This window comes from Spea bombifrons, chromosome 5 (assembly GCF_027358695.1).
Source record: "Spea bombifrons isolate aSpeBom1 chromosome 5, aSpeBom1.2.pri, whole genome shotgun sequence".
Lineage (NCBI taxonomy): Eukaryota > Metazoa > Chordata > Amphibia > Anura > Pelobatidae > Spea > Spea bombifrons.
The window spans coordinates 82,630,223-82,655,969 of record NC_071091.1 but is presented as its reverse complement, the minus strand read 5'-3'; the positions used below and the strand labels follow the sequence as shown (position 1 = coordinate 82,655,969).

At 40.6% G+C, this 25,747-nt stretch overlaps 1 protein-coding gene across 3 annotated transcripts in view; it reads right to left on the bottom strand.

Moving 5' to 3' along the window:
* Positions 1-25,747, bottom strand: part of MAPRE2 (microtubule associated protein RP/EB family member 2) — a 71,993-nt gene continuing 46,246 nt past the window's right edge. For 2 of the 3 annotated variants that reach the window (XM_053466127.1, XM_053466126.1), the window contains 6 exons: positions 19,917-20,044; positions 15,736-15,881; positions 10,863-11,076; positions 3,889-4,025; positions 3,459-3,617; positions 1-2,261 (listed from right to left, as the gene is read on the bottom strand). In XM_053466127.1, the coding sequence (XP_053322102.1) occupies positions 2,184-2,261; positions 3,459-3,617; positions 3,889-4,025; positions 10,863-11,076; positions 15,736-15,881; positions 19,917-20,037 (855 nt within the window). In that variant the 5' untranslated portion in view covers positions 20,038-20,044 and the 3' untranslated portion in view covers positions 1-2,183. The remainder of the gene's footprint in view (positions 2,262-3,458; positions 3,618-3,888; positions 4,026-10,862; positions 11,077-15,735; positions 15,882-19,916; positions 20,045-25,747) is intronic. The other variant, XM_053466128.1, reaches the window with a different exon arrangement.

Genomic DNA, 25,747 nt, shown 5'->3' with positions numbered 1-25,747 from the left:
TTTTGTTTCAGGGTGTGTTTTCTGTTTATTCATCGTTCATTCCTCTTTAAAGCAGACTGGTCACAATGACATGTTTTTAGACCCCCACATATAGTCCCAAACTTTAATACGGCGAATGCCTTGAACAAACGAACCTGGTGCTTTAACAGCAGAGATAACAATTTCCACCCAGTTGAGCAGTTGGTAAAATTGCTTTGTTTTTTGTAACATATACCTTTTTATTAAATATGTAAAAAGATAAACGCAATATATTCACATAGTCATAGACAGAAAAAAAAACTACTCTACCATGCGACAAATTGTGGGTACGGAAAAACGAATGAAATACATCTGAATAAGACTTTTTTTCCATCTAAATCGGGACATCATTTCTTGTCTTTATATTCAACAATACACGTTTACATTCCTTTCAGTTTACATTTCATATATATATTTTTATGCTGTGTTACCCAGTAAAAACAATGACATCAGAATGAAAAATTGTAATCTGAACAAAGCTGCGTAATAAAACATGAAAACAAAAACTCCCAATTTAATTGTTAGCTCCTGTACTAAAACTCCAAATCGGCAATATGTTTGCTTTTGTTCAACTGCAAATCATCAGATCTATCCAATATTACTTAAAATGCAACATGATTACTACTCATTGCCAGTTTGTATAGTTTTGTATTTATCTGCGGAGATATATATATAATAAATAAGACGGAAATTACAATGATGTAATGCTGATTTGATAGACATTTTATAAACACTGCATGTTAAACGAGCTGGTAAAAGTTTGTGTCTTGGGATTTTAAAGCAGACCAACTCCAAGGTATTGCAATTGATGCGGGTGTCAGGATTACAACATATGCTTAAACCGAAGTCCTTAAGCTTTAAGCCCTAGCAGCTCAGCTCAGGGACACTTGTTAAGAGTACAACACCCAGCAAGCTCCGAGCAGGCCGGCGGCTGTAATCCAACAATAGCCGGAGGGCCACTGCGGCTGAGCATATTGAACAAACGTCGGTGCAGAACACTAAACATCTATTTGTTCAATGAAGAGGGTCATTAGTATTGCCGTCTCTGGATTTCAGATAATTAATTGTTATTGCGCTGCCATTACAATCAGCCAGACGATTTTCTATAATTGGATTCCAACAATCATTAAAAAAAAATCCAGTGCAGTAATTTATTAGAAACGCAAGATTAAAATATTTATGTTAATACCAAAAAAAATAATATTTTACACAAAAGACCAAAGTGAGATTAGCCAAGGCTGCGAGTTCAGATTTTACTTAGTAACAACGGACCAATCCTAGAACAAAATATAAAAATCCAGAATGCCATTAACAGTGAAAAAATATTGATATTGTCGATTTACTTAAAATAAAAAAATACAATAAAAACAAAATAAAAGCTGTGTCTCTAGCTTGGAAAGTGGGTGTTTTATTTTTACGGATACACAGTAAAGGAGGTCTTGGGGTCCAACGCTCTGTCTGCTTTATACGGCACAGATCAATCCCGATATCGTGGAAGATCTAAGGGGGGGGGGCACACCTCCACAAAAAAGTAAGTTAAAATTGGTTTGAGATCCACATGATAAAATTCTAACCAATGTAAGTGGTGCATAGGACTGGAAATTACACGTATGCACATTAAATAGTGATTCATTCTCCACTGATCGAGTGCAATTAATATATGGCAATGGGGGGGGATTAAAATATATCCCTTAAAAGAGATCAACATATAACTACAAGGATAACCTTATATCAAACCTGATACGTTACAAGGGATGTGTGTAGCTTAACGATTTACATTCGTGATACGTGATAGTAACACCTCCTTTTCATGACAAGGAAATATAAATATTGTACAATAAGAAAGCAGTTGGAAAGCAAGGAGATAGCTCGCTTGCAAATAAATTAAAAAAAATATTGGGAAAAATATCTCAAAACAATTTCGTAACCGTCAAATTGTACAATTTGCGTCAGAGTAGCCCCATGGCCTTCAGTTTTGCTTGGGCCAGAGGACCGCTTCTGTAAACACGCCTTGGGGAAGAAACTGGTAAAGGACGCAGTGGTTTGCTGGCGCTCACTATAGTACATTACATGGTAAGGGTGTGCAGCGCATGGTGGCCACACACTGCACTGCCGGAAGAAAGTCCATGTGAAATGGTAACATTGAAGTGGCTTGGAGGGGTAGGTCAGTATTCTTCTTGCTGCTGTGGTTCCTCCAGACCGTGCTCATGGTCTTCACCTTCATGTTGGTCTGTGTGGCCTTCCTGCATGAGAGAAGAGAGTGAGATTGTTCCATTAGCGCATGCATTCCTCTAGATATTTATCAATAAGCCCTGGTTTACATGTCACGTGCCCTTTGTTTTCCTCCTTGCTGATAATAGAAGACCAACCATCCTTAGCTTGTCACAGTGGGAAGGAGGATGAAAGTTAAACTACTCTGATTACAGTTTCTTGCTTGGACCGAGCCCTAGGCAGAGCCAGTCCAATATATTTAACAGGGCTGATCCGACTTGGGAGGCAGAAGCACAGAGGGGCCATGTAAAGCACAGAGGGGCCATGTAAAGCACAGAGGGGCCATGTAAAGGTACATGACACTGGAGCAGCAGGGATCCAGACACGCTCCAGGTAAGTGTCCAACAGATTTAGTGTGGATGTATACGTACCCAGGGGATTTCTGCAAATAAGATTATATACAGTTACAGAATAATTCAGAAAATAGACAAAAAATAGACAAGGAGAAGAACAACCAAGAAAGCATAAACATTCAGATTTGGAGGGTGTTGCATCTTTGCTGAAGAGCCCGATACTGCAAACTCAGTTTCTGCTGCATTTTTTATTTGTAGTTTTGCAAATTGACCAGAATCATGTGACATCCTGCTATTTAACCAAGAAAAGATATACATTTTTTTCAGGAGGTGTAAAAAGTAAAATAAAGGCAAAACAGGAAGAATAAATTCTACGGTAGATATTTTTGCTTCTCATTGCCACATTTGATAAATGTGTGATATAACGCTTTGTTTTAATTGCCACTAGAGGGCAGTGCAAGCTGCAGAACCTTCCACAGAATGACCTATTTAACACCGCGCGTGCTGCTCGAGGTATAAGCGCTTGCGTGCCGCGAGCCAGTTATGTGATCGCACTGCCATGTGTCAGTGAATTGGATCAGTGGTAACACTTCCCTCCACATGTGAAGGAATTGGATATGTGAGCACGCGTACACCGCTGGCAGCAAATGTGTTCTTTTTTTTGAGATGTGATCCTGTGCATGAGTAGGAGTAGATATTGGTATTGAGCTTTGTTTGAATAATATATGTACTGGCACTCTCCTTTGTGTCTATAAATGGTACAAGCATACATATTAAACTGCGCATCAGTGAACTGTATTAAGAATAATTCCCCCACAATTTGGGTACACAACAATAATTGGTGGGATTAGGAGGGACTGAGTTATAGAAACCAACCTGATCCTCTGCAGCATACAGCACTTCCATTAACCGCTGGACAAGGTCATCGCCCTCCTGTCCGTGCGCCTGGCAGAGCAACTCAATTTCCCGCAGCTTTCCAAAGTAGAAATCTCTTTCTTTCTCAACTCCTTCAAGGGCAAGTTTTAATGAATGTACCTACAATCACATTGGAAATAATTGTTACAATCGTATCCAAACCATTTACAAAAGGAGGAGGAAGCGGATCAATTTTCTTGGTCTCAGTATCTTCAATGAGCCACCAAAACAGAGCCAGGTTTGTGCCACCGAGGGCCCCAGAGGGTGGCTACATATTTAACCCTCAGCCCAATTCCTGGTCATTTTTAAGAAAAATGCGTGTAACGCTTCAACATCCACCTGATGTGCGGCACTGCTGGACTGTAAAAGGACCCGTTACTGCGGATAGTACCTGTTCATTGAGCTGTGTGACCTGTGTTTCCAAATCTTTGTCGCTTTTTACTGAAGGGCTGGGTGCTGCTTTCTTTGCTGATGAAGGACGGGATGACGCGGACCCTGGTTTTGCAATTGGGCTTGACTTAGCTGCTCCTGAAAGATAAAATAAGTTGTAAGTATACATAATATGCACGGCTGTGTATATGTACCCAAGATGCAATCCAGTAGAATTCGCTGCTGGGACGTAGAGAATATTTTATTATTTTATTGTCCGTCAAAAGGGTCCACGTGCAGACTTCTACACAGCAATAGTCCATTCCAATTAAAATAATTAAATGTGAATTCGGAGGTGTTCAGGAGGCTGTGTGTTGTGTAGGGCCAATAATAAGTACCCTGACACTGTCATCTTTCGCAGAAGTAACTGTGTAGGCACATTATGATGGACGTGTTCTTCAGACACTTCTTTGGTTTTAAATGTGAATTAGAATCTGTCGATGTTACCATTGATGAAGAAAAGTAAAACAATTATGGTGTGATTATTATGATTATTATTCACATAAAGTTATATAGTGCTAACAAGGTATGCAGCTCTTTTTGACAATATACATCCTTGGTAAGCTCTCAACCTAAAAGGATACCAATTCACAGATAATTCCGGAATTAGGAAATGTTTTGGGATGATGACGATGATCTGCAGGAAATGGACTATGAAGAAAGACTCACAAAGAGGACGCCAGACCCTAAATCCTGATGCTATATATATCTCATCAATCTTCCCAGCAGATGTGGTAAAGGTTATTGGAAGGAATTTAAACATTCATGGGATAGGTATAGGGCTTTCCTAAAAATAAGACCAAGGACCAAATAAGGTCTGAGACTTTTACAACAGGAAAGAAGTGGGCAGACCTCTGCAAAATGTTTTTTTTTTAAATACTTTTAATATATGTTTCTCCCCAGTTTCAAGACTTCTCAAGAAAATCTTCATTCCACAAAGTATGCAAATTCCAGAATCTCGGGGGATGGAAATGTCATGTTCATTAGAAGAAGTCTTCTTTCATGTAAATAATTACAACAGGATGTTCAAGCTTTCTAAAGTACAGTAAATAATAAGCTGGTTAACTGCTTTTTGAAATTACTACACATTATGTCTCGCCTGGTCTTTGCCAAGCCTCCAACTACAGTCCGTTTAAAATAAAGGAATGATTCAGCCGAGATCCCCCACATTCATGTACTAATACGCGGTGCTAAGCTTTGTCACATACATCTGGCTACTTCCCGTTTGATGTTGGGTCATGTTACAATCCGAGCCATTTTATAAGGCATAATTCTTGAGGCTTTGACTCTGGCTTTTTGAATTTGCAGCCCACGCTAAGCACTGAGGCCCTTCGCCTGGGACATTATGTGTGTATATATGTCAAACAGCCAAAGATTGTTTGCAGCTTCGGAGGAAATGCCTTCTTCATCGTGAAGACCAGCACAAGAAGAGGCTGAGAGGCTTCACACAGAGTTCATTTACAGAACAGTCACTGCTTAATCCTCAAAAGTCATATTATGGAAGAGAAGGTTTAGCATCCACCCTTAAAACTTTGCAAACTAAGCAGATCACACTGGAGCATAAATATATGCATGTGATCATCATGTTCCTGTGCACATGTGACATGTCATCTCAAAGCAAACATGAATTGGGTCATACGCGTGTATGCGTCAGAACATAGAACAGAAAAAGTGAAAAAGCTCACCATACCTGAACATCAGAGATTTAGGATTTCTAAGTATCTTATAACTATTAGACATTTAATACAGTGCTGTAAACAAGTATTTCCCCCCTTTTACGATTTCTTTTATTTTTTCATATTTGCAACACTTAAATGTTTCAGATCAAAGTAATTTTAGTATTCGACAAAAGTAAACACAAAATGCAGTTTTTTAAATTATGATTTCATGTATAGAAGGTTAAAAAAAGCTATAAATGAAATAACTGTGTCTCTGAAGCAAGGCATCTTATTTTGGCCAATAAATTGGGTGGAGACTGTGGATTTTGTGGCAATTCTCCTAACAGATTTCACATGGCATATCTGTCTCCTGAAAGCACACAGATTTAAAGATCTTGGGCACGTTGCCAGCCTTATTTTTCCCTTTCGTGTCAGAGGTGCTTATTTTTAGCAATCCCTTAATCTAGTGGCATTTTCCAGACTCTGAATGAGTCATCAGATTCTCACGGATAACCTTGGACTACGGAGAACCCTGTACCTTCTTCCTAAAGTAGGACTTTTTATGCATATGTTAAAAATGATCAACAAAAGCTTTTTAATTTTTCAGGCTGAAATAACTTCTGTGACGTGTACTGCCGTATCGCACAAATTTATCACCAGGACCAGGGAACGAATAAATAGAATCAAGCTAACATATCTGTCCTTGGGGCAAGTCATACGGGATGAGAACTGAATAGAAGCCGTACGTTCTGCCATTTCCTTTCACCCGAAATAACCTCGGTGAATCCCTGCGGATGGCAGGCAGAGTACATGAAATTCTCCACGGCGGTGATAATCCCCGACTGCCAAGACCTCGTTATTTCAATTGCTTAAATATCAGACGTCTGTGAAATAATTAAAGCAACGTTTAGGAACAACACATATTGATAATAAGGTGACGGAATGTCAAATGCAAGATCTTCTTCATCCAATGAGCCACTCTTGTCCATCTAGATCCCTATTTGTTGGATATGGTTCTTGAATTGCCCAAACATGGCTAAATAGCTCCTAATATGTCACACACCATTCTTTGAATTCTGCCAATCTATAGGTGTTAATAGTATGGGCTCCCCAAATAAAAATACATTGGAGATTCCACCATCAGTACTACCACATCATACAGATTCGACTACTAATCGGGGAGTCCAGTCCTGTCGGGGGCAACAGGAAACGTTTTTTAGTGACGCAAAAACCAAAACATACAGGAACTCGTCTAACTGCCATCATCCCTTCTTTCTATGGATAGATGTTATGTCTTCTGACATCAACAATCCTTTTGGGGCTTTATTCACTAAAGGGAGAGTTGGAAGGAGAGAAGAGATATATTCTTTCAATACTCTAAATTCTCTGTTCATTATGAAGAAGTGGACTTGATTTAAATGATGCGGAGAGAAGCCACAACTCTCCTGACAATTCTACCTTTAGTGGACAGACCCCGTTCCCTGACAGGCATGACTTTACAGCCGCATCCGTTAACCATAAATTAACAGACCCTTACCAATCTGTCCGCTGATAAATTGCAGCAAGTCTCCTTTCCTTTCCCTCCCACTATATTCTCTTTCTTTATTCCTTTTTATTTTTAACCCAACACAAAATCAGACCACCAGTGGACCCATTCACCACCATTCTCACAATTTTCCTTTTTTCTTCCAAGGTTTTTATTTTAAAACGTTTGTTTAATTCTGTCTTACTTTCTCAAAACATTACAATTTCTTTCTTTTTTTTTTTTTTTTTAAATGGACAAGACTGCATCAAGATCTTATATTTTCCATTGAAAAATCAAAACTATTCTTTGCATAAGTTCTTGGAAGGATTCCAATAAAATTCATATAATATCTATAACACCTAATGATGACATATGAGAAATGACCACCTTCGAGTTGTCCGTTATACTATTAGAAAATGTATGCATCCCTTCCTTATAAAGAGATGAACAGCCATGAGGGCTCAGTTTTCCCATTTCTTTTAATAGGCCTCGGACATTGGCTGTCCTTATTGCCTCTAGATTGTAAGCTTGCGATAAGGGCCCTTGAAATATATGGGTTTGTCTTAGTTTGTCAGTTCTAGTTTTGTCAGACTCATTGAATGTATGTACTGTAAGAAGTGCTGTGTATATTATTGGCGCTATATAAATAAAATATAAATAAGCGGCACATACATCCCTTACTGGCATTTCACACACTGACGGTACTTTATTATATGTTATTGTGTTATGTGCGGCAGCAACACAGGATTGATGGCAGTTCTTTTTGGCCCGTTATCCTACCTGTTAAAAGTCTTTGGCTTGTTTTATGACCAAAACAGTCCTATAACCCAATACACGTCATTACTGTTAAATCAAGATGTACGGAATCTCTAGAACACGATACGTTTATTACATTTCATTAATGATTTCATAAACGACAGATGGTGATGGGATTCTTTTAAACTTCAGAAAGACATCATTGCCATGGAAACCATGCCTTTGAAGCGTTCATTTAGCTTAAATTAGGACACCATTCAGTTAAAAATCAGTGTGAAAATGTTTAACGTTTCCAATCGCTTGCACATGTAGAACATTCACACCTATGAAGTAACCTCCATTACTTGGGGGGAGGGGAGGGAACGCACAGAGCCGCGGTGGAGTTCTGCGGAATATGATGGCGCTCTCTATAAATCAACATCTAATAATAAAGAAGGCATTCTAGTGTACAGCGCTTGAGTGATGAGATTTAAGCGTGTGCGTAGAAACACAGGGCACTCTAGAGGCGCTGAAATGTTGTTAAAGTAACAGACTTGAGAATGGAGTGATGACGGGCTTCAGTAAAAGGAAGATATAAATATAGGAACACACCGTTATATATATAAAGGAAGGCATTTAGAAGAGAAAGCACAGGATAGAAGACATCTTTACTAACTCACTTATACCTTTTCTGTAGGCTTGGTGACTGAGCCATTGCATATAAACTAATCTCACTGATTTAAATGGCGGCATTTCCCTGCCACTTGGAGCTCTTTGCGCTTTGTTATAAGAGATGGTCAGAGTGAATGGCGAGAATCATTCAGACAGACAGGCCACAAACATCCCAAAAACCACTGAAAAGACATCTAAGCAGCAGAACAGCAGGCAGGGTTCCACTATTGCCAGTGAAGAAGAAGTTTGATGTAAGTACTAGAACGTGGTCGCTGAGTGTATTACGCTGCATAAACTATGAGATAAAGTGAATCGTTCCTCAACTGAAGACTTTTAGAACAGCACTAACAGGTTTATAACATAGAGCTGTGGAATACGTTGGCGCTGTCACATAATAATAAAAACCCCTGCAACCAAGTGAAATGTTGGCCAAATGAGCATCCACCAAACCCGTAGTGACTGTTGCTTGTAGCACAGCAGCCCAATACACACCACCTCTTTATTATTTCTATAAACACATGAAACCTATTTAGTACAAAATGTGAGTCACGGCCTCACGGAGTCTCCTTGGTGAACAGTAACCTCAGACTTAAACAATAAAAGTGGAGAGCATGACTAACAAACACCGCTCCGCCAGCAAACATGGCAGGAGAGCCGGCTTCAGCTATGAACTTTCTCAGCAGGACACGCAGGCTTGGAGAGGAAATCTAGACATCAATAAAAAGCCTTTACGGGCTATTAAGGTCAAGGTTTTGGTCTCAGATCACACCTTCCTCACATGTTCTTTATACAGAAGCACTTGGCTATTTCATAGTAGCTTACATACCACAGCACAGACCCAACACAGAAGTGTATTTGTTAAACTATGTATTTGGAAGTCAGTTAAAAACGGATTAAAGGTGCAGTCACTTCTTACGTAAAACTGTTGCCTCACTGACCCTTCATTTCATTACAACAGACGGTGTTCCACAAAGCACAAGCTCGGCGGACTCAAACCTTGTCTTTTTAGCTTTCCTGATTTGGGCCATGCGGATGCATGTGAAGACTTCACTCACCCAAGGTGGGGACTCTGGCTTGGCGTTTGTGTGGCCTGGCTCTTGGCACACTAATCAGTTGGTTTTCCCACCTTTAGTTTCACCAGCTTGCTTTCCTAATGACTACTTCCTGCCTGAACTGCCGGGCATCTGAACAGGCAATGGGAGTGTGCATTAACATGTCAATTATAACTAGATTCTGGATTTAACCAGCCACGGGCCCTTAGTTACACTCACTCTAACACCATACACTTACACTCTCCCAAACCACATACACCCTAGGCTTACCCTTGACATGTTATACTAAAAGGCACACCATACAACAACAGACATATAATAACCCCCACACACATGCTAATACTATACGGTCACATAATACACACTCTAACACCATACATACACACACTCACTCACCTTCTCTCCCTCTCACAGACCTCCTTCAGCTCTCCTAATTTTACATAACGAAATCATAAGTTATGTTTCAAAGCTGTTTAATACTAGAGTTATTATTTTTATCTCCATTAAAAGCTGAAATTTGCTGTGGAACGCCAGCTTCAAGTCATCAGTGTGAATGTAAGGTTACTCAAATCTTATATATTCCCCCCGAGAAATAATGACCTGGCCACAAGGAGGGAGAGAACAGCAACTTCCTACTGTGCGTTTCCGAAAGAATTTATGCCTAAAGGGGGATACGTTCCTACAGCCTCTGTTGCTTAAGGGATCATCGTCATTTCCAAGGGAACAGCAACTTTGAAAATAATAAAACAAGAGGATCTTTGATTTCATTTCAAGAAAATCTGGAACAAAAATATGTATTCACGAATATATTTACCCCGGAACCATGTATCTGTATCTAGATGGAGTATACTACTTACATTGATTTATTTTTAATGGTGATATTCACAAAGCCAGCAAGCCTGCTTTTATACACAATTCTTAGAGGGAAAAAAAGAATTCACTGTGAATTGCCCATCAGCCTAATTGATTAATATCAGGGACTAACCCAAAATAATAAAAAGAGAATATCTTTGATTGTACACACTGATTTTCTAAGTACACAATATGCAATCATATTAATACATTTTGTGATTTTGCAGTGCATAGATAATAAAGAGAACTAGGTACCAGTGCATGTCCTCGCACTAAATACAAAGACCATGGAAATATTTCTAATAAAAAATTCATGTTCCAAACTATAGATAAAAGACACACAAAGCATCTCTTTTGATCTCAAACAGAACAGATCTTGCTCACTATGCAGATGGCTATCTCCTGAAATAAAGATAGTAAGATCTTTTGGACAGCGGCGTACCTGCCGTAGGGGAGTTGGCATGATGGGACTTTTTTGGCAGGTTGAAGATTTGTTCACCGGGGTCAGGGGGTGGAAGAGCATCCTGTCCTTGCCGAGCCTCCATGGGATCATACTCTTTCCCATCATAGTTGGCATCGAAGAACTTCTTAAACCACTGTATAAAGTCCAAGTTGTCTTGGAAGCGTCCTTTCACCAGTTTTTCTACTGGTATCACCTAAACAGAAATAGTATAACATGGAATGAATCTTCTAAACACATTATTGTTTATTATACATTATTGTTTATTATACATATGTTTAACACATTAACACAGCCTGCTTGCAAGGATTAATATAAATATATATAAGCATGGTTCAGGATCTTTGTCACACTCATGCTCTCTGTGGGTCTGAAAGGAGGAGAGCACAGAGATACCAAATCACATCTTGGTATTCTGCTTCTTTCAGATTTGGAAGAAGCGGGTGCAGAAGCTCCCCTTTCCCCTGTCTACGGGGGACGCCCAGAAGTTATATATCTTCCTGGATCCAGGTGAAAGAATATTAGAGTGTAAGATCTTCTGGGTAAGACACATGAATCTGTCTGTTATAGTCCAACAGGAAAAGTAAATACTGGAAGGGAGAATAGTACACAGGGCAATGTAGGCGATTTCCCGCGGTGCGACGTGCTGGCGCTGGTCATGCTTTGTCTCTTATTTTAAGCACCACTTGTAATGCCCCTGAGCTATGAGCACCAATAAAGAAAGCACTCCACCTTATCTTTTGTAAGCTAGGGTTTAAAAGAGCCTCGATAAATAAAAGAATCAGCAGCTGCTATTTACAGCTCTCGACACAAAACATATTTTTGGATCACTTATCTAGGTGAGAGGAGTCTGTGTAATGTACAAAACCAGGCTTTTCAAAGGTATGTATCTTGTGTTCTTATATAAAATATTGCAATGATTGGGGGATCTGGAATCTTTCACATAATTAAAATCATTCCTGATGACCCAATAAACGACTGCTGCAATAAAACAATTACCATTGCTATGTACGGTCAGAAAAGGGCACATTTCTAAATACACTCAACTATGTTAAAAAGCATGTATGTTTTATTAGCGATGCTAATATGGAATCGCTCTAGAGAGATGATTAACGGAGGTTCTGCAGGAAGCAGCACTCCCAGCATCATGTCCAGCAACACCGGTTAGAAATGTTGGGAGCGTAGAATAAAGAATAATTACTAGGGCTGCAACTAACGATTATTTTAATAATCGATTAGTTGGCCGATTATTTTTTCGATTAATCGATTAATCGGATAAAAAAAATGAATGTAAATTTTTCATTTATTTAAAATAATTTACTAAACAAATGATGTTAAATACAAACAGCAGAATAAAAAAACTTTGATAATAAATTTCTTGTCTTTATTTCCCAACCAGCCCCCCAATATATGCACATTTGAGCCCAGGCTTGCTACGCTGCCTCCCAGACATGCCATGCTGCCCCCCACATATGCCACGCTGCCTCCCACATCTGCCACTCCACGCTGCCTCCCACATCTGCCACTCCACGCTGCCTCCCACATCTGCCACTCCACGCTGCCTCCCACATCTGCCAATGTGCCTGATACCCCTTATATCCCCTGATACCCCACTCCATCCTCCCCAGACATGCCACCCTGCCTCCCAGACATGCCACTTCTCTACCCCCAGATATGCCACTCTACCCCCAGATATGCCTTATACTAGGGCTGCAACTAACGATTATTTTAATAATCGATTAGTTGGCCGATTATTTTTTCGATTAATCGATTAATCGGATAAAAAAAAACAATATGCAAATTTTTCGTTTATTTAAAAGAATTTAATGAACTGGATGTTAAAAAACAACTTAAAATTTACATTAACATTCTTATTTTGTTATGATGTAATAAAAAACAATATTTTCAAAGTACAAGAACCCAAACACAATATTTATGAAACAAAATAACCCCAAACATTCTGAAAAGAGGTGGACTATTACTGTTCAAGAAACTTTGCCCCAGCACTTTGCACTTTGCACCCAGCACTTTGCACCCAGCACTTTGCACCCAGCCCTGGCACTTTGCACCCAGCACTTTGCACCCAGCACTTTGCCCCAGCCCTGGCACTTTGCATCCAGCACTTTGCACCCAGCATTCAGCACTTTGCACCAGCACTTTGCACCAGCACTTTGCACCCAGCCCTGGCACTTTGCACCCAGCACTTTGTACCCAGCACTCAGCACCCAGCACTTTGCCCCAGCCCTGGCACTTTGCATCCAGCACTTTGCACCCAGCACTTTGCACCAGCACTTTGCACCCAGCACTTTGTACCCAGCACTCAGCACTTTGCGCCCAGCACTTTGCCCCAGCCCTGGCACTTTGCACCCAGCACTTTGCACCCAGCCCTGGCACTTTACACCCAGCACTTTGCACCCAGCACTTTGCACCCAGCCCTGGCACTTTGCACCCAGCACTGGCACTTTGCACCCAGCACTTTGCACTGTGCCCCTGCACCCAGTCTCCAACTCTGCCCTGCACCCAGCCCTGCCCCCACATTCTGCCCTGCCCCCACACTCACACTCTGCCCTGCACCCACTCTGCCCTGCACCCACTCTGCCCTGCACCCACACTCACACCCTGCCCTGCATCCCCACCCCCACTCTGCCCTGCACCCAGTCTCCCACTCTGCTCTGCACCCACACTCACACCCTGCATCCCCACCCCCACTCTGCCCTGCACCCAGTCTCCTGCCCTGCACCCCCCACCCCCACTCTGCCCTGCACCCCCACCCCCACTCTGCCCTGCACCCACACTCACGAACCGCTCTGTGCGAATGGAGCCACTCGCACAGAGCGAACCGCTCTGTGCGAATGGAGCCACTCGCACAGAGCGAACCGCTCTGTGCGAATGGAGCCACTCGCACAGAGCGAACCGCTCTGTGCGAATGGAGCCACTCGCACAGAGCGAACCGCTCTGTGCGAATGGAGCCACTCGCACAGAGCGAACCGCTCTGTGCGAGTGGAGCCACTCGCACAGAGCGAACCGCTCTGTGCGAGTGGCTCCATTCGCACAGAGCGATTCGCTCTGTGCGATCCGTGCACATAGACATAAAGAATACTTACCTCCGGAACGCGTCACATCCGTCACGTAGCTAAAAGAAGGCGGAGACTGCAGAGCGTGTAGCAGAAGCGGGGAACGCTCGCGGAGGTAAGTAAAAGGAGCCGAGTGCTCCAACAACGAATTGATCACTCGATTAATCGATAACGGAAATCGTCGACAACGATTTCCGTTATCGATTATTATCGATTTTATCGATTCGTTGTTTCAGCTCTACCTTATACACCCTGATACACCACTCCGTCCTCCCCAGACATGCCACACTGCCCTCCCCACATATGCCTTATATACTGTATATGCCTTATACCCCCAGATATGTCACTTCACTGCCCCCAGGATTTAGATTCCCCTAAATTAACCCTAAACTCCCCATTAACCAAAACTGCCCCTAAATTAACCCTCAACACCCCCTTAACCACAGCATCCCCTAAATTAACCCTAAAGACCCCATCAACCACAGCATCCCCTAAATTAACCCTAAACACACCATTAACCACAACTGCCTCAAATGAACCCCAAACACCCCATTAACCACAGCTGCTCCTAAATTAACCCTAAACACCCTATTAACATAACACATACACACATACACATTATATATATATATATATATATATATATATATACACACATACACATTATATATATATATATATATATATATATATATATATATACACACATACACATTATATATATATATATATATATATATATATATACACACACACATTATATATATATATATATATATATACACACACACACATACACATTATATATATATATATATACACACACATACACATTATATATATATATATATATATATATATATACACACACATACACATTATATATATATATATATATATATACACACACATACACATTTTATATATATATATATATACATATACTTACAGTTAGATGAGTGTCACAGCCATGTGGTTCTGGCCTGGAGAAGGAAGGGGCGGGGCCAGTTGTCACAGTGATTACAGGGAGGGGGAGTAAGTAGGAGCTGAGGCTGTGAGACGGTGAGTCAGACTAAATGGATTATATAATGAGGGGGGTTTTTCAGAGCGTTTGCTCTGAAAAAACCCTCATTTTATAATCGATAATAATCGATTCAACTAATCGATAATGAAATTCGTTGCCAACGAATTTCATTATCGATTATTATCGATTTTATCGATTAGTTGTTGCAGCCCTAATAATTACGTTACACAATACATTGTAATAGGTATACGTCTGTTAGAGTAGCCATCCTAATGGTGTATTACAGACAATTATACAACTCAAGCCACAGACAGGCCTTCCCTATGGGGCGATAATCTCTTACTTACTCTGAACCCTAGCTGGAATAAACACGGTTTCCTCGGAGGTATATGGTGCAATAGAGACATCACAGGGGATCGGCAAACGTAATAATTAACACTGTCAGCGTTCAGTGCCTTATTTACAGAACATGGAATTTGTCCAACAAGATTCTGATGATGTGCCCTCATCAGGAGCAAGACACAAATATATTGTTCCAATTAATGTGTCAGCCACTCATTTAATGAAAATTTCTACTGAAAGTGTTAACAAAAACACATTGAAAGCCAATCAGAAAGAGGCTTCTATTGCCCCAGAAAATCTGATGAAACACAGATTGTGGTTTGGCTCTAAGCCCTGTACTATCTCAGTCAGTTGACGGTCGGACAGCAGTTTTCCCAAAAAGTTACAAAAATAGTCCTTTAAAGCAACGCCCCACCTTATCGACGTTCATCCGTTTAAAGGAAGCCTGCAGCAGTTTGAAATTGTGAATGTACTCATGTTCTAGCTTGGCTTGAAACTTGACCTTCTTCAGGCTTATGCAGACTGGGAACAGCATATCCATGAACTGGCAGTACGCGGCACCTGGGAAAAGAAACGCAACGGATCAGTAACCTGCAACAATGACACAAACAATGGGGGCCAAACATGGACACGAGCTACACCGGCCATCTGCTAAGAACCCTTTCCAACCTAGAAACATCCATTCTAATGCAAACGCAAAGTGATGTCATCCTATAAGCATTCCTCAGGAAAAAAAGGTTTCCACTATAGTTGTTACTACATAAGTGTGTGTTGAGGAATGTATCCAACATGTCAGATTTATCTATGCTTTATTAACTATTAAACTAGCCATTGCTGAGATAATGTTATGTATCGTTCCAAATTCCATATATAATATATAGCCCCACATTTCCGATAACCAGAGAGGTCAGGTGAAGAAGGAAGAGAGTTCATGGAGGGAAAATAAAAGGTTATGAAGCCTTTGCCATTGAGCTTCACAACCTTACGACAACCTTAGCAGCATCTGATAAAGAGCCGGAGAGCGTGCGACCTGATCAAATTAGTACACGGTTATCTAAGTTTGCAAACTGGGAATCACTAGATGAAATAAAACCACTACCAGGTCCCAGTGCACCATGTTTCACCAAGGTAAGTAAAAGGTCATCATATTAAGTCGCCATTCTACATATAAATAAAATAGATAACATACTTCCACTGTCAAACACAATTTTCCTATACCACGTATTATGTAAAGCATCTTGTAATTAGCCGGCACTATTTGATGATGATGATGATGATGATGACGACGAATACAACAATAATTCCCTCAGTCGGAGACAGTCTTGTTGTGACAAATGTATTAGGTTGCAATACATAGCAAGAGGAAAGGACACCACCGCCAAGGACAGAGGGAACATCACGTTACGACACTAATCAGCAGAATAGCTTATGGCAATTTGTTGGTTGACAGTTTCAAAGGGTAACTTAGTGGCCGCCTCCTTATTGAACACCTATATTTAAAAAAAAAAAAAAAAAATCAAATAACTGAGGAAGCCCCTTAAAACTCTGTCTAGAGTCTAGGCAGCTGTCATCATCCTCCTAAGCTACAAACCGGTGGTGGAGCAGCCCTCTAGTGAAGGAGCAGCCCTCTAGTGAAGGAGCAGCCCTCTAGTGATTGGTGGAGCAGCCCTCTAGTGATTGGTGGAGCAGCCCTCTAGTGATTGGTGGAGCAGCCCTCTAGTGATTGGTGGAGCAGCCAGAGAACTGCCTACTGGATAAAGACCAAAAGTCTCGAAGACTGTCTCTTTTCTTCCAGGGTCTGATGACGTAAGCCATGTGACAATATCTATCACTCCCGAAAGCCGTCTGACAGTGATGGGATTTTTTTCCATCACACACCCCTTACACAAAGCATATTTCCCACAGAGGAGAACATGCCCTCTTACTGAACACATAACAGTACTTGTGCAGCTCAGCTCCATGGACAATTATGGATTATTAAATAAGAATTGCACTATGGGAACTTTATGAATCATATTTTCCTTCTGTTACTGGTGGACATTCCAAAGATTCTGAGACGCAGGCGCTCACTGCTATCCTCATGTGCCATACCAGCAGAGTTCGCCGGATTGACTTCATACAGAATGTAGGCTGCTTGAGAAACACCATCTGTCACCTTCTCACTGCAATAAACAAACTGGCATATTTAGTGCGCTTCCAGCCATTATGTATGACGTTCCTGCCCAAGAACCTTATTTTCACAGAGGAGATGCATTTATACTCATATAAATAGCTTATTAAGATAAAATCAAAGGCTTGCACGTAGGGTTCCTCAAACAACGCTAGCAGCAGATAAAATGCATGTGAACGTGTACAAGTCACTGACAAGTATAGGGGTTTATTCACTAAGGCTGCAGTTGGTAAGTATGTGTGCGGATGACTTGCAATTTCAACTCTTTATGAAGGGCCAACCCCAGTAAACTTCTCCTGCAAGAGCAGCTTGATTGGCCCTGTATAATGTATAGTTAAATCAGAGCAGTGTTCTCTCTTGGTTGTCTTGGAATAGGAGAGGTGGGTATCAGCAGATAAAGTCTGATATCGGTACCCAAACCCAGGCGGCTTTACTGGGCAAGGCAACCCATATTCTTGTCCATGATGTCTCATGATTTTTACATAGCCATATCCGAGGCCACGTTATTCCACCAGATACTTCAATTTGGCGGTTGTTCACCAAGTAATGATTTCTTGTTTTGGCTACATATGATAAAAATACCATTGTAATGATTTGTGAACATCAACAACTTAAAAAACAAAAGAAACAAAACATGCCGTTATCTGCTGTTCATGGATTTTGTTCAAAATCGTTTCAGAAAAACATTTCAAAGAAATATTTCAAATGAAAACACAATGCTTGAACATATTTGATAGAAAGCCAGGCTACACAAGAATAATGTACAGAAACGGTAACATTCTCATCCAATGATTCAGCCGGATTCGCTAACTGCACAATACCCAAGCGTACCGTTCTTCATGGATACAGAACACAAACTCCTGGAGCGTACATAGAAGCCAGATAGGCGATGCTCTGAGATTCTATAGGGTGAGATATATAGGTAGTCACACAGTTCAACCGTAGCTAATCATGACTGCCCGAAAGGTCATTTTTATTAAAGTATTGTAACAAAACAATGCACCCTATGTGGGTATACATCTTATATGTACTTCGTAGGAGAGAAATCCCATATCCGGTACATTTAAATCTAAAGGGATAATAATGCAGCTTGGCGGAGAATGTAATCAGATCCTCAGATCCTTGACCAGATCAAGATGAGAGCAGCACGGTCCTTTTACTCTCATAGATACAGCTTACAAAATAGAATGAAACGTTCTACTTTGAAATGTTTTGAAATCAATGTAAAGGAAATCCAATCATTCTTCATATCTCCTTCTATATGGAACATATCCAACGGCATCAGCAAGTTCCAGCCGATGCGTGAACAGGTACTTCGTCTGCGGTGAGACCTCCTTCACACACCCTCAAATCAAACGAAACAAAATAAAGCGATACTAATTTCTGCTAGTTCTGACATACTTTACATGTCTCTACCCCCAGGCAGGATCATACTCATCTCTTATATATACGCAGATTCACCAAACAAGTCCCACTGCTTAAACCCGTGCCGCTTTCCAGCAGATAAAACTCGGACTCTATGACAACTGAAACGTATGATGGTATGACACAAATGTACCAAGATGCTTAATCCGTGTTAAGAAAACCTGTACGTAGCACGCGGCAGTCTGCAGATCGCACGGCATATGATGAATGAAAAGAAGAAGGGAGGGAACCCTCATTATTAGCAAACAGCTGGTAGGGAGGAGGTTTCGGTTCGGTTCACATGGAAAACAGAATCATTTTAGCAACCTTCAGTGTCACCTAATTACTCTCCTATTATTAAGCATATTATGAACTATACATCAGACGGACAAATCTCCCTTCAACTAATTAGGGGAAAACACTACAAAATGACCCAACTGTCCCGCCGCTTGCAGGTGCTGTTCTCAGGTCTGCCGAGTAGAGCTCTTTTATACTTAACCCTATTTAACCGGGACTGCTCTGACTCATTTGCCCCATTCACATTTTCCAGGGAATGCTTAATTCCAGCTAGCAGTCATGTGACATGTAGAGGGGGTCTGCTGTTGAAAGGTTTTGTTGCCATGGTGATGACAAGCTCCTGCAAGGGTCCTATGCGGTTTAAAAAACATTTGAGAAGCAGGCCGTGAGACGCTTCACGCTAAGCGTTCTAACAGCGCATACTAATGAATATTACATAGGTTATCTAACACGCATACCAGGGACATACAAGACCTACAATATTTGTGTGCATGTCATAAAAAATACACGCATCAGTAAAATGATACTACAGGAATTAAATATATCGCGCTTCATGAAAATAATGAAATGTGTGTTCTAAACGCTAAGCGCTAAGAGGGACCATCAGAACCTGCTGGATAGGTTTGTGTTCCAGCACCAGGAGAGTGTTGGGCTGAGCCCCAAACATAGCGTTAGTCATATAAACACGACATAGAAATATAAAACAAATTGTCTGAAGTGCATACCTGAGCAGAGTTGTTCAACCTTTGTGTAGTTTAAGCACAAGATGTCATTAACCCAGGCAATGATGTCATGTCTGCTCATAGTCTCCTGGGTTATCGAGGTAGAATACACGTTGACCGCCATCCCCCAGCTGCAAAGACAAGACAATAAAAGGAATTGAGCATTTGCTATTAAAACACAGAGAACATATATATATAAAAACAGCTTTGATCTCCGGTTGTTTAAAACATATGTAACTGAAATAACCATTAATAATCACGGAATAATCAATGTCTCAGCCCTCAGACACATCCATTAGCTCAAGCGAAATGATCAACCAACGGAAGCAACGGTAACACGGAGAGACATGGAGTGAAGAACAGATATTCTGCGTTATACTGGTAGTGGGGGAACTGCTATTATCTGGGGCATGGGTAGTGTATGGGTAAAAGAACAGAAGGGGTACATTAATAGTGAATAGTATTTACTGGATGAACACACAAAAATATGGGCATTTGCATTCTTTTCATTAAAGTTACATGTTAAACCGACTTGATGTGATATATATATATATATATATATATATATACACACACACACACACACACACATATTATATATATATATATATATATATATATATAAATACACACACAGGTATAACCTGGCTAATGAGGAAGTGGTCATGTGGCACACGCTGTGGATCAGATTCCGGTATCAAAATGAAAATTTTATGATGTCCTTCTCCAGTTAAATAGTTTCCAAATGATCTAATTACAACTGCAATGAGATACTTTAGGAGTCGGTTACAGGTCCCAATCATAGCAGAGGCATCTACCAGGGATCTATTACAAAAGTAATATAAAGAGGCCCAGAACATCGCCACAGCTTTAGTGCCTGGTAATCCGCTAGTACGGCTGTTACACGGCTGGCCAAGAAGAGATCTCAAGCGTTAGCGGCAATGCTGATTCTCATCTATAGTAATATATTTAATCCGGCTTCACTGTCTCTGGGTGCACGTAACTGAATGTTAATGATCTCTTTATTCACTAGGAGCCTATAAGATCCAACAATACATGCGAGTCGCAATAATTAAAGCGGCACCTAGTAGGGTAGGAGTCTGCACCAATTCTGCATGCCTCTATACCCTTCCTACAAATTATATATATAATGCAATACTGCTTGAACAAATGGAGACCATTAAAAAACTACACCTTCTAGGTCAGGTTTTTCATTTTAAAGAATGCATATTAAAGCACTCCCAAAGTATTTAACACACATTCTTCTTTAATGGAGGTGTCAGGGACATTAAACTGTCCCTTATAGCAACCCAGTAACAGATCTTCTCCTCCCGGTAAATAGATTTGCCAAGCATGCAGTGAGTTTGAGACAACGAGGTCTATTGCGTAAAGCAGGAGTGTGTGAATTAGGTTTTCATTCTGTATTATGAAGAACCATCACTGGAGAGTCTCTCTCGCAAGGTGGATTTAATACGGCTCAATGCACAGTTAGGATGGCTTCAAAGAATCTGACTGATCGAATTATACATTAAACAGGGCTGACAGAGCAAAATGCACAGAATAGTTAATTAAAATGGACTATGATTAGTACCCCTACACAAATGGATTATTTTGTTGTAATACAAAATTAAATGCGTTAGAACATATAAAAATTACTAATCATATTCAGCTGTCTGAAAACATTATGCAAAAATGTGATACCAGTAACACTTTGTTGGGAGACTGCTTTAAGGATTTGTAAGTAGTAGTAGTTACAAGCCTACTGTGTGAGAATGAAGAACAGCATCTGCTGTCACTGTTTGCAACTTGGAACTCGCACACGATCCCCAGAGCCAAAATCCGCTATTTTTATAAAGTCCCTTTTTCAAGAACAAACGACTGATATTATAGTAATATCATACAAATGGACGACATTAGAGTCCACTCATAAAATGTTACGTAATTAGGGCCAACTGGTGTGTAGATAAAATCCTCACAATACACATAAAGGAGGGCCCTGTGAAATCAACACATGTGCCTTTCCTAAAGAAGCTTCCAGAGTCCTGCATGCTGGCCCGCAACGAGTTTTGGCACAGCATGGGAGAACCACGTGGGCTGTGATGTCATGTGACATCATACACCGTGCAGGCAGCATGTGATCAGTTTAAAGCCTGTATCCCACATAACCATAGGACATGCATAGGATTAACCACAAACAGTTAATGACAAAATGCATTACGTCACAAAAAGATTTGCCAACTTGTATCTCTCAGAAACAAAAATTCAGGAGAATGAATAAAATGTTAAGAAAATGGGTCAGACACCCTGTGTTTCACGGAACAATATTAGTTCCTTATGCCACTGATTTAAATTCATGACAAACTCATGTTTTGATTTGCTCAATAGCATTTTAACCGAATTTCTTCTCTTACATAAGCGTGATCGCTTTTCCAGATTGTGTCTTGCATGTTCTGCAGAGGTCTAGCATACCGACGAACATCAAGCTTTCCCTTCTGGATTCAATTGGGCCTTTGTAACCAAACATTCCAAAAGCGATAAAGGAGTCTCTGGGGAAGCGAAGAATTTCACTCTACTTTACTATTGGAGAGACTGTTCTGGGTCTTTAGGGAACTCCTCGAAATCATAAAATAAGCATTTCATCACACAGCTTGTTTGTGTCAAAAGGAGGAAATGACAGACCTAGCTGGCAGAAACACAAAGATGCCGAGAGAGACGGCAAGGCTTGTTAACCTGTGATTAGCCTCAGGACTGCAATACATACATTTATACACACACACATACATCTACACACACACACACACGGACATTACTACTGTTACACAAATCAGGTCAGCATTTGCAGTTAATTAAAAACAGATGTTAATTATTACATCATAGAACTGATGGTATGTGTACAGCAGAGACCTACAGATCTCCAGCTGTTGACCTGAAACTCACACAACCCTTATCCAGACTGTAGTCAGTAGAAGATTCAGTTCTGTAAATACTTCTAAACAGAAAAGTCTGGTTCCTAATCTCATGAGCCTCCCTCCCCAAAGGGTCCAAGCGCAGAGGTTTAGTTGCCCTTTCTCTAATACAAGACAAGCCTTTACGTGTACCTTAATAATACGATGACACTTTCTTAAAAAATAATTGCCGCAGTCTCACATTCTTACATTCTCCCCCTCCATCCTTCAGCAGCCGCTTAAGATGCCTAAACCGGTGGCTGGACTTATACCCTCCGTATAGGTGTTTGACCCCCACCTTATTTGTTTATCTGTCCTGTGTGCACACAAAGTCTGAAAATGATTAGGGAAAGTTACTGGACAACTATTTGGAATTCAAAATCCAAATACACAGAATTGATACGCAAACGTTATCTTCAAGTATCCCTACCAAAGCATGTGTGGTATGTGTCTACAGCGCATGATGGAAAACCCAGCCCTGCTCCCAGCACTACCGGGGAATGAAAAATAAATACTGCGAAGGGGGCGAGTTGTGATTATTACACATACCCCTGACAATATAATTAATCTGTTTCGTTAAGCTAGCAGATAGAATCCAAATGACTAACGAGCGGTATCAAGGCCTTTGTAAGCAGGATTTATTTCCGAACAGGGCAGTCAAGTGGTGACAAATTATGCATGTTTAAAATACACAAGAAGACCAAAGGAATGCTGTAGTATAGGTGAGATTTGATGGGATAATGTATGTTAGACACCTCGTTTTAACCTGGGATTTGGCTCTAAGGGCCGGTGTGTAGATGCTCAGGCCACGCAGTCTGGAGGAGAATATCTCTAAACCAGAAGCATACATCCAGTTCAGGTGACTCCAACGTGCATCCCACCAATGTCACGTGGATCAGCTGATCACAATGTGCAATGTTGGGATGGGATGGTTGGGAAGAAAGGCTTGCGGTCCAGAAAAAGAAGCTTTATATGGATTTAACACTTAATGTCCTGGGATAAAATGTTAAGAGGGACCTTCCTCCTGGTTTTCTGAGAAGCTTTATTCTGGGATGCTTATGGCAACTGTGTTTATTTCGTCATCATTTCCTTGGGTTGAGCGATGTATACAAGGTTTATCTATATAAGCAACACTTTCCTGATCAAAGTGAGCTTCATGTGGCCTACATATAACTTCACAAAAGGCTCCCACACCTGAAAAGAGAATCTTCATGGCTGTTACAGACACAATACAGGCAGGTCTGTCCAACACTATATGATAAAAGCAATGATTCTTATGCAATATAACTCCAGTATCCACACATACTAGATTGATGTCTCTAGAAAGCAGAACATGAAACCATGACATCATTAAGTCACTACTACTTGGACAAGTTCTTAAAAATAAATAGAATTAGTGAACACAGCTAAAGCAACACACAAAGCAAGCTGAACATAATTTCCTGTTTTAATAGATATTCCACTTGTCCCCAATCATTCTGATGAAGTCACTGGTGGGTAGGAATTAGCAAATTGTAGATTACAGCAATTTTGTGGCTTAACGAAAATATTTTCTGGCTTGGCAACAGGAGCGATGACGAGATTCCAAGCTATCCCCACACGCATGAAGTGTTCATAAACGATGGGCCGTTCCACAGGAATCTAGTACTTTGTGGAATTAGAGCAAGTTCTCATGCCAAGCTTTGTTGTGGATTTGTATGTATTGTTCCTTCTTTCACACCATCAACAATACATCTAATCAGAAGAAGAATATTAATCATTCATCCACGAAGAGTATTTTAAGAGCATAGCAACCAGATTCCAAGTCATTGTGCATTATGTGCAAAGATAACTATGCAAATTGAGATTGTCACTATGCTCTTTCATCCCTGAGCTACAATTCAAGAAGCAAGTAGCTAGATGAAGGCACTTCTACCCTTCTAATGGCTCTGCCAGTAGGATATCTACTGTGATAAGCACAAGGATGCACTGAAATTCTAGGTACCATACCATTCGTTAGATACAAGGGACCAGGACTATCTTAGCAAATCATTCTAAAAATTAATATTCCCCTTGTGCAGGAGATGAAGAACATGAGCTGCACATCGTAATTTGACTTGTTTATAGGTATGGAAGTTTGCATATTCTGAGCCAACATGCAAATATATTTTCCTTAGTTGACTACATCAAAAATCCTAGCAGGCTCTGGGCCAGAAGGAGGTCTATAGATTGCTTAAACCTGGATGTACTTCACAGGTATCAGTTACCAGGGCCACCCGACACCTAATATTTAAGCAGTTGACACGGGAGCACATGCAAGCGCTTCACCCAAATTACACACGCAGTCTAGCCCTATACGGTGCTCTGCACCAACCACGCACACCTGCTTACACTTGTTTTCTTGAACGGAGTATCTTTACCAGTTTCAAACTTCCTTCAGCTGCCATAAAGTCGCTCCCATATCAGTAAAAATATATATATTTGCATACTGTGCCATGTTTGGTTGGGTACGTAACACTTGTGATAGTCAGTAATTAGTAACAGCTCGAATAGACCATGCAGTCTAATTACTTAGAAAAATGGTAAATTCAGTACATTCTGGATTTGGTACAATATAATCCTTGGACTGACTTCAAGGCTTCTTCATGCACATTGTACAGCTGGAGAGACATCACTCTTCACAGTGTTGGATAGCTGGATATATTCCGACTGTTCAATTGTAATCCCCACGAGACGCTGGTGACTGCATTTACAAGGAAAACGAAGTCTCCTCCAGTACTGGATTGGCCATCACTTAGGCATATTTATTTATTTTATTATCTGTAATTGTGTAACAACTCTAACATTTCACATTCATTTTGAAATCGTCCTTTTCAGTATTTAATAACTCCACAGTGAACCGGAATACAC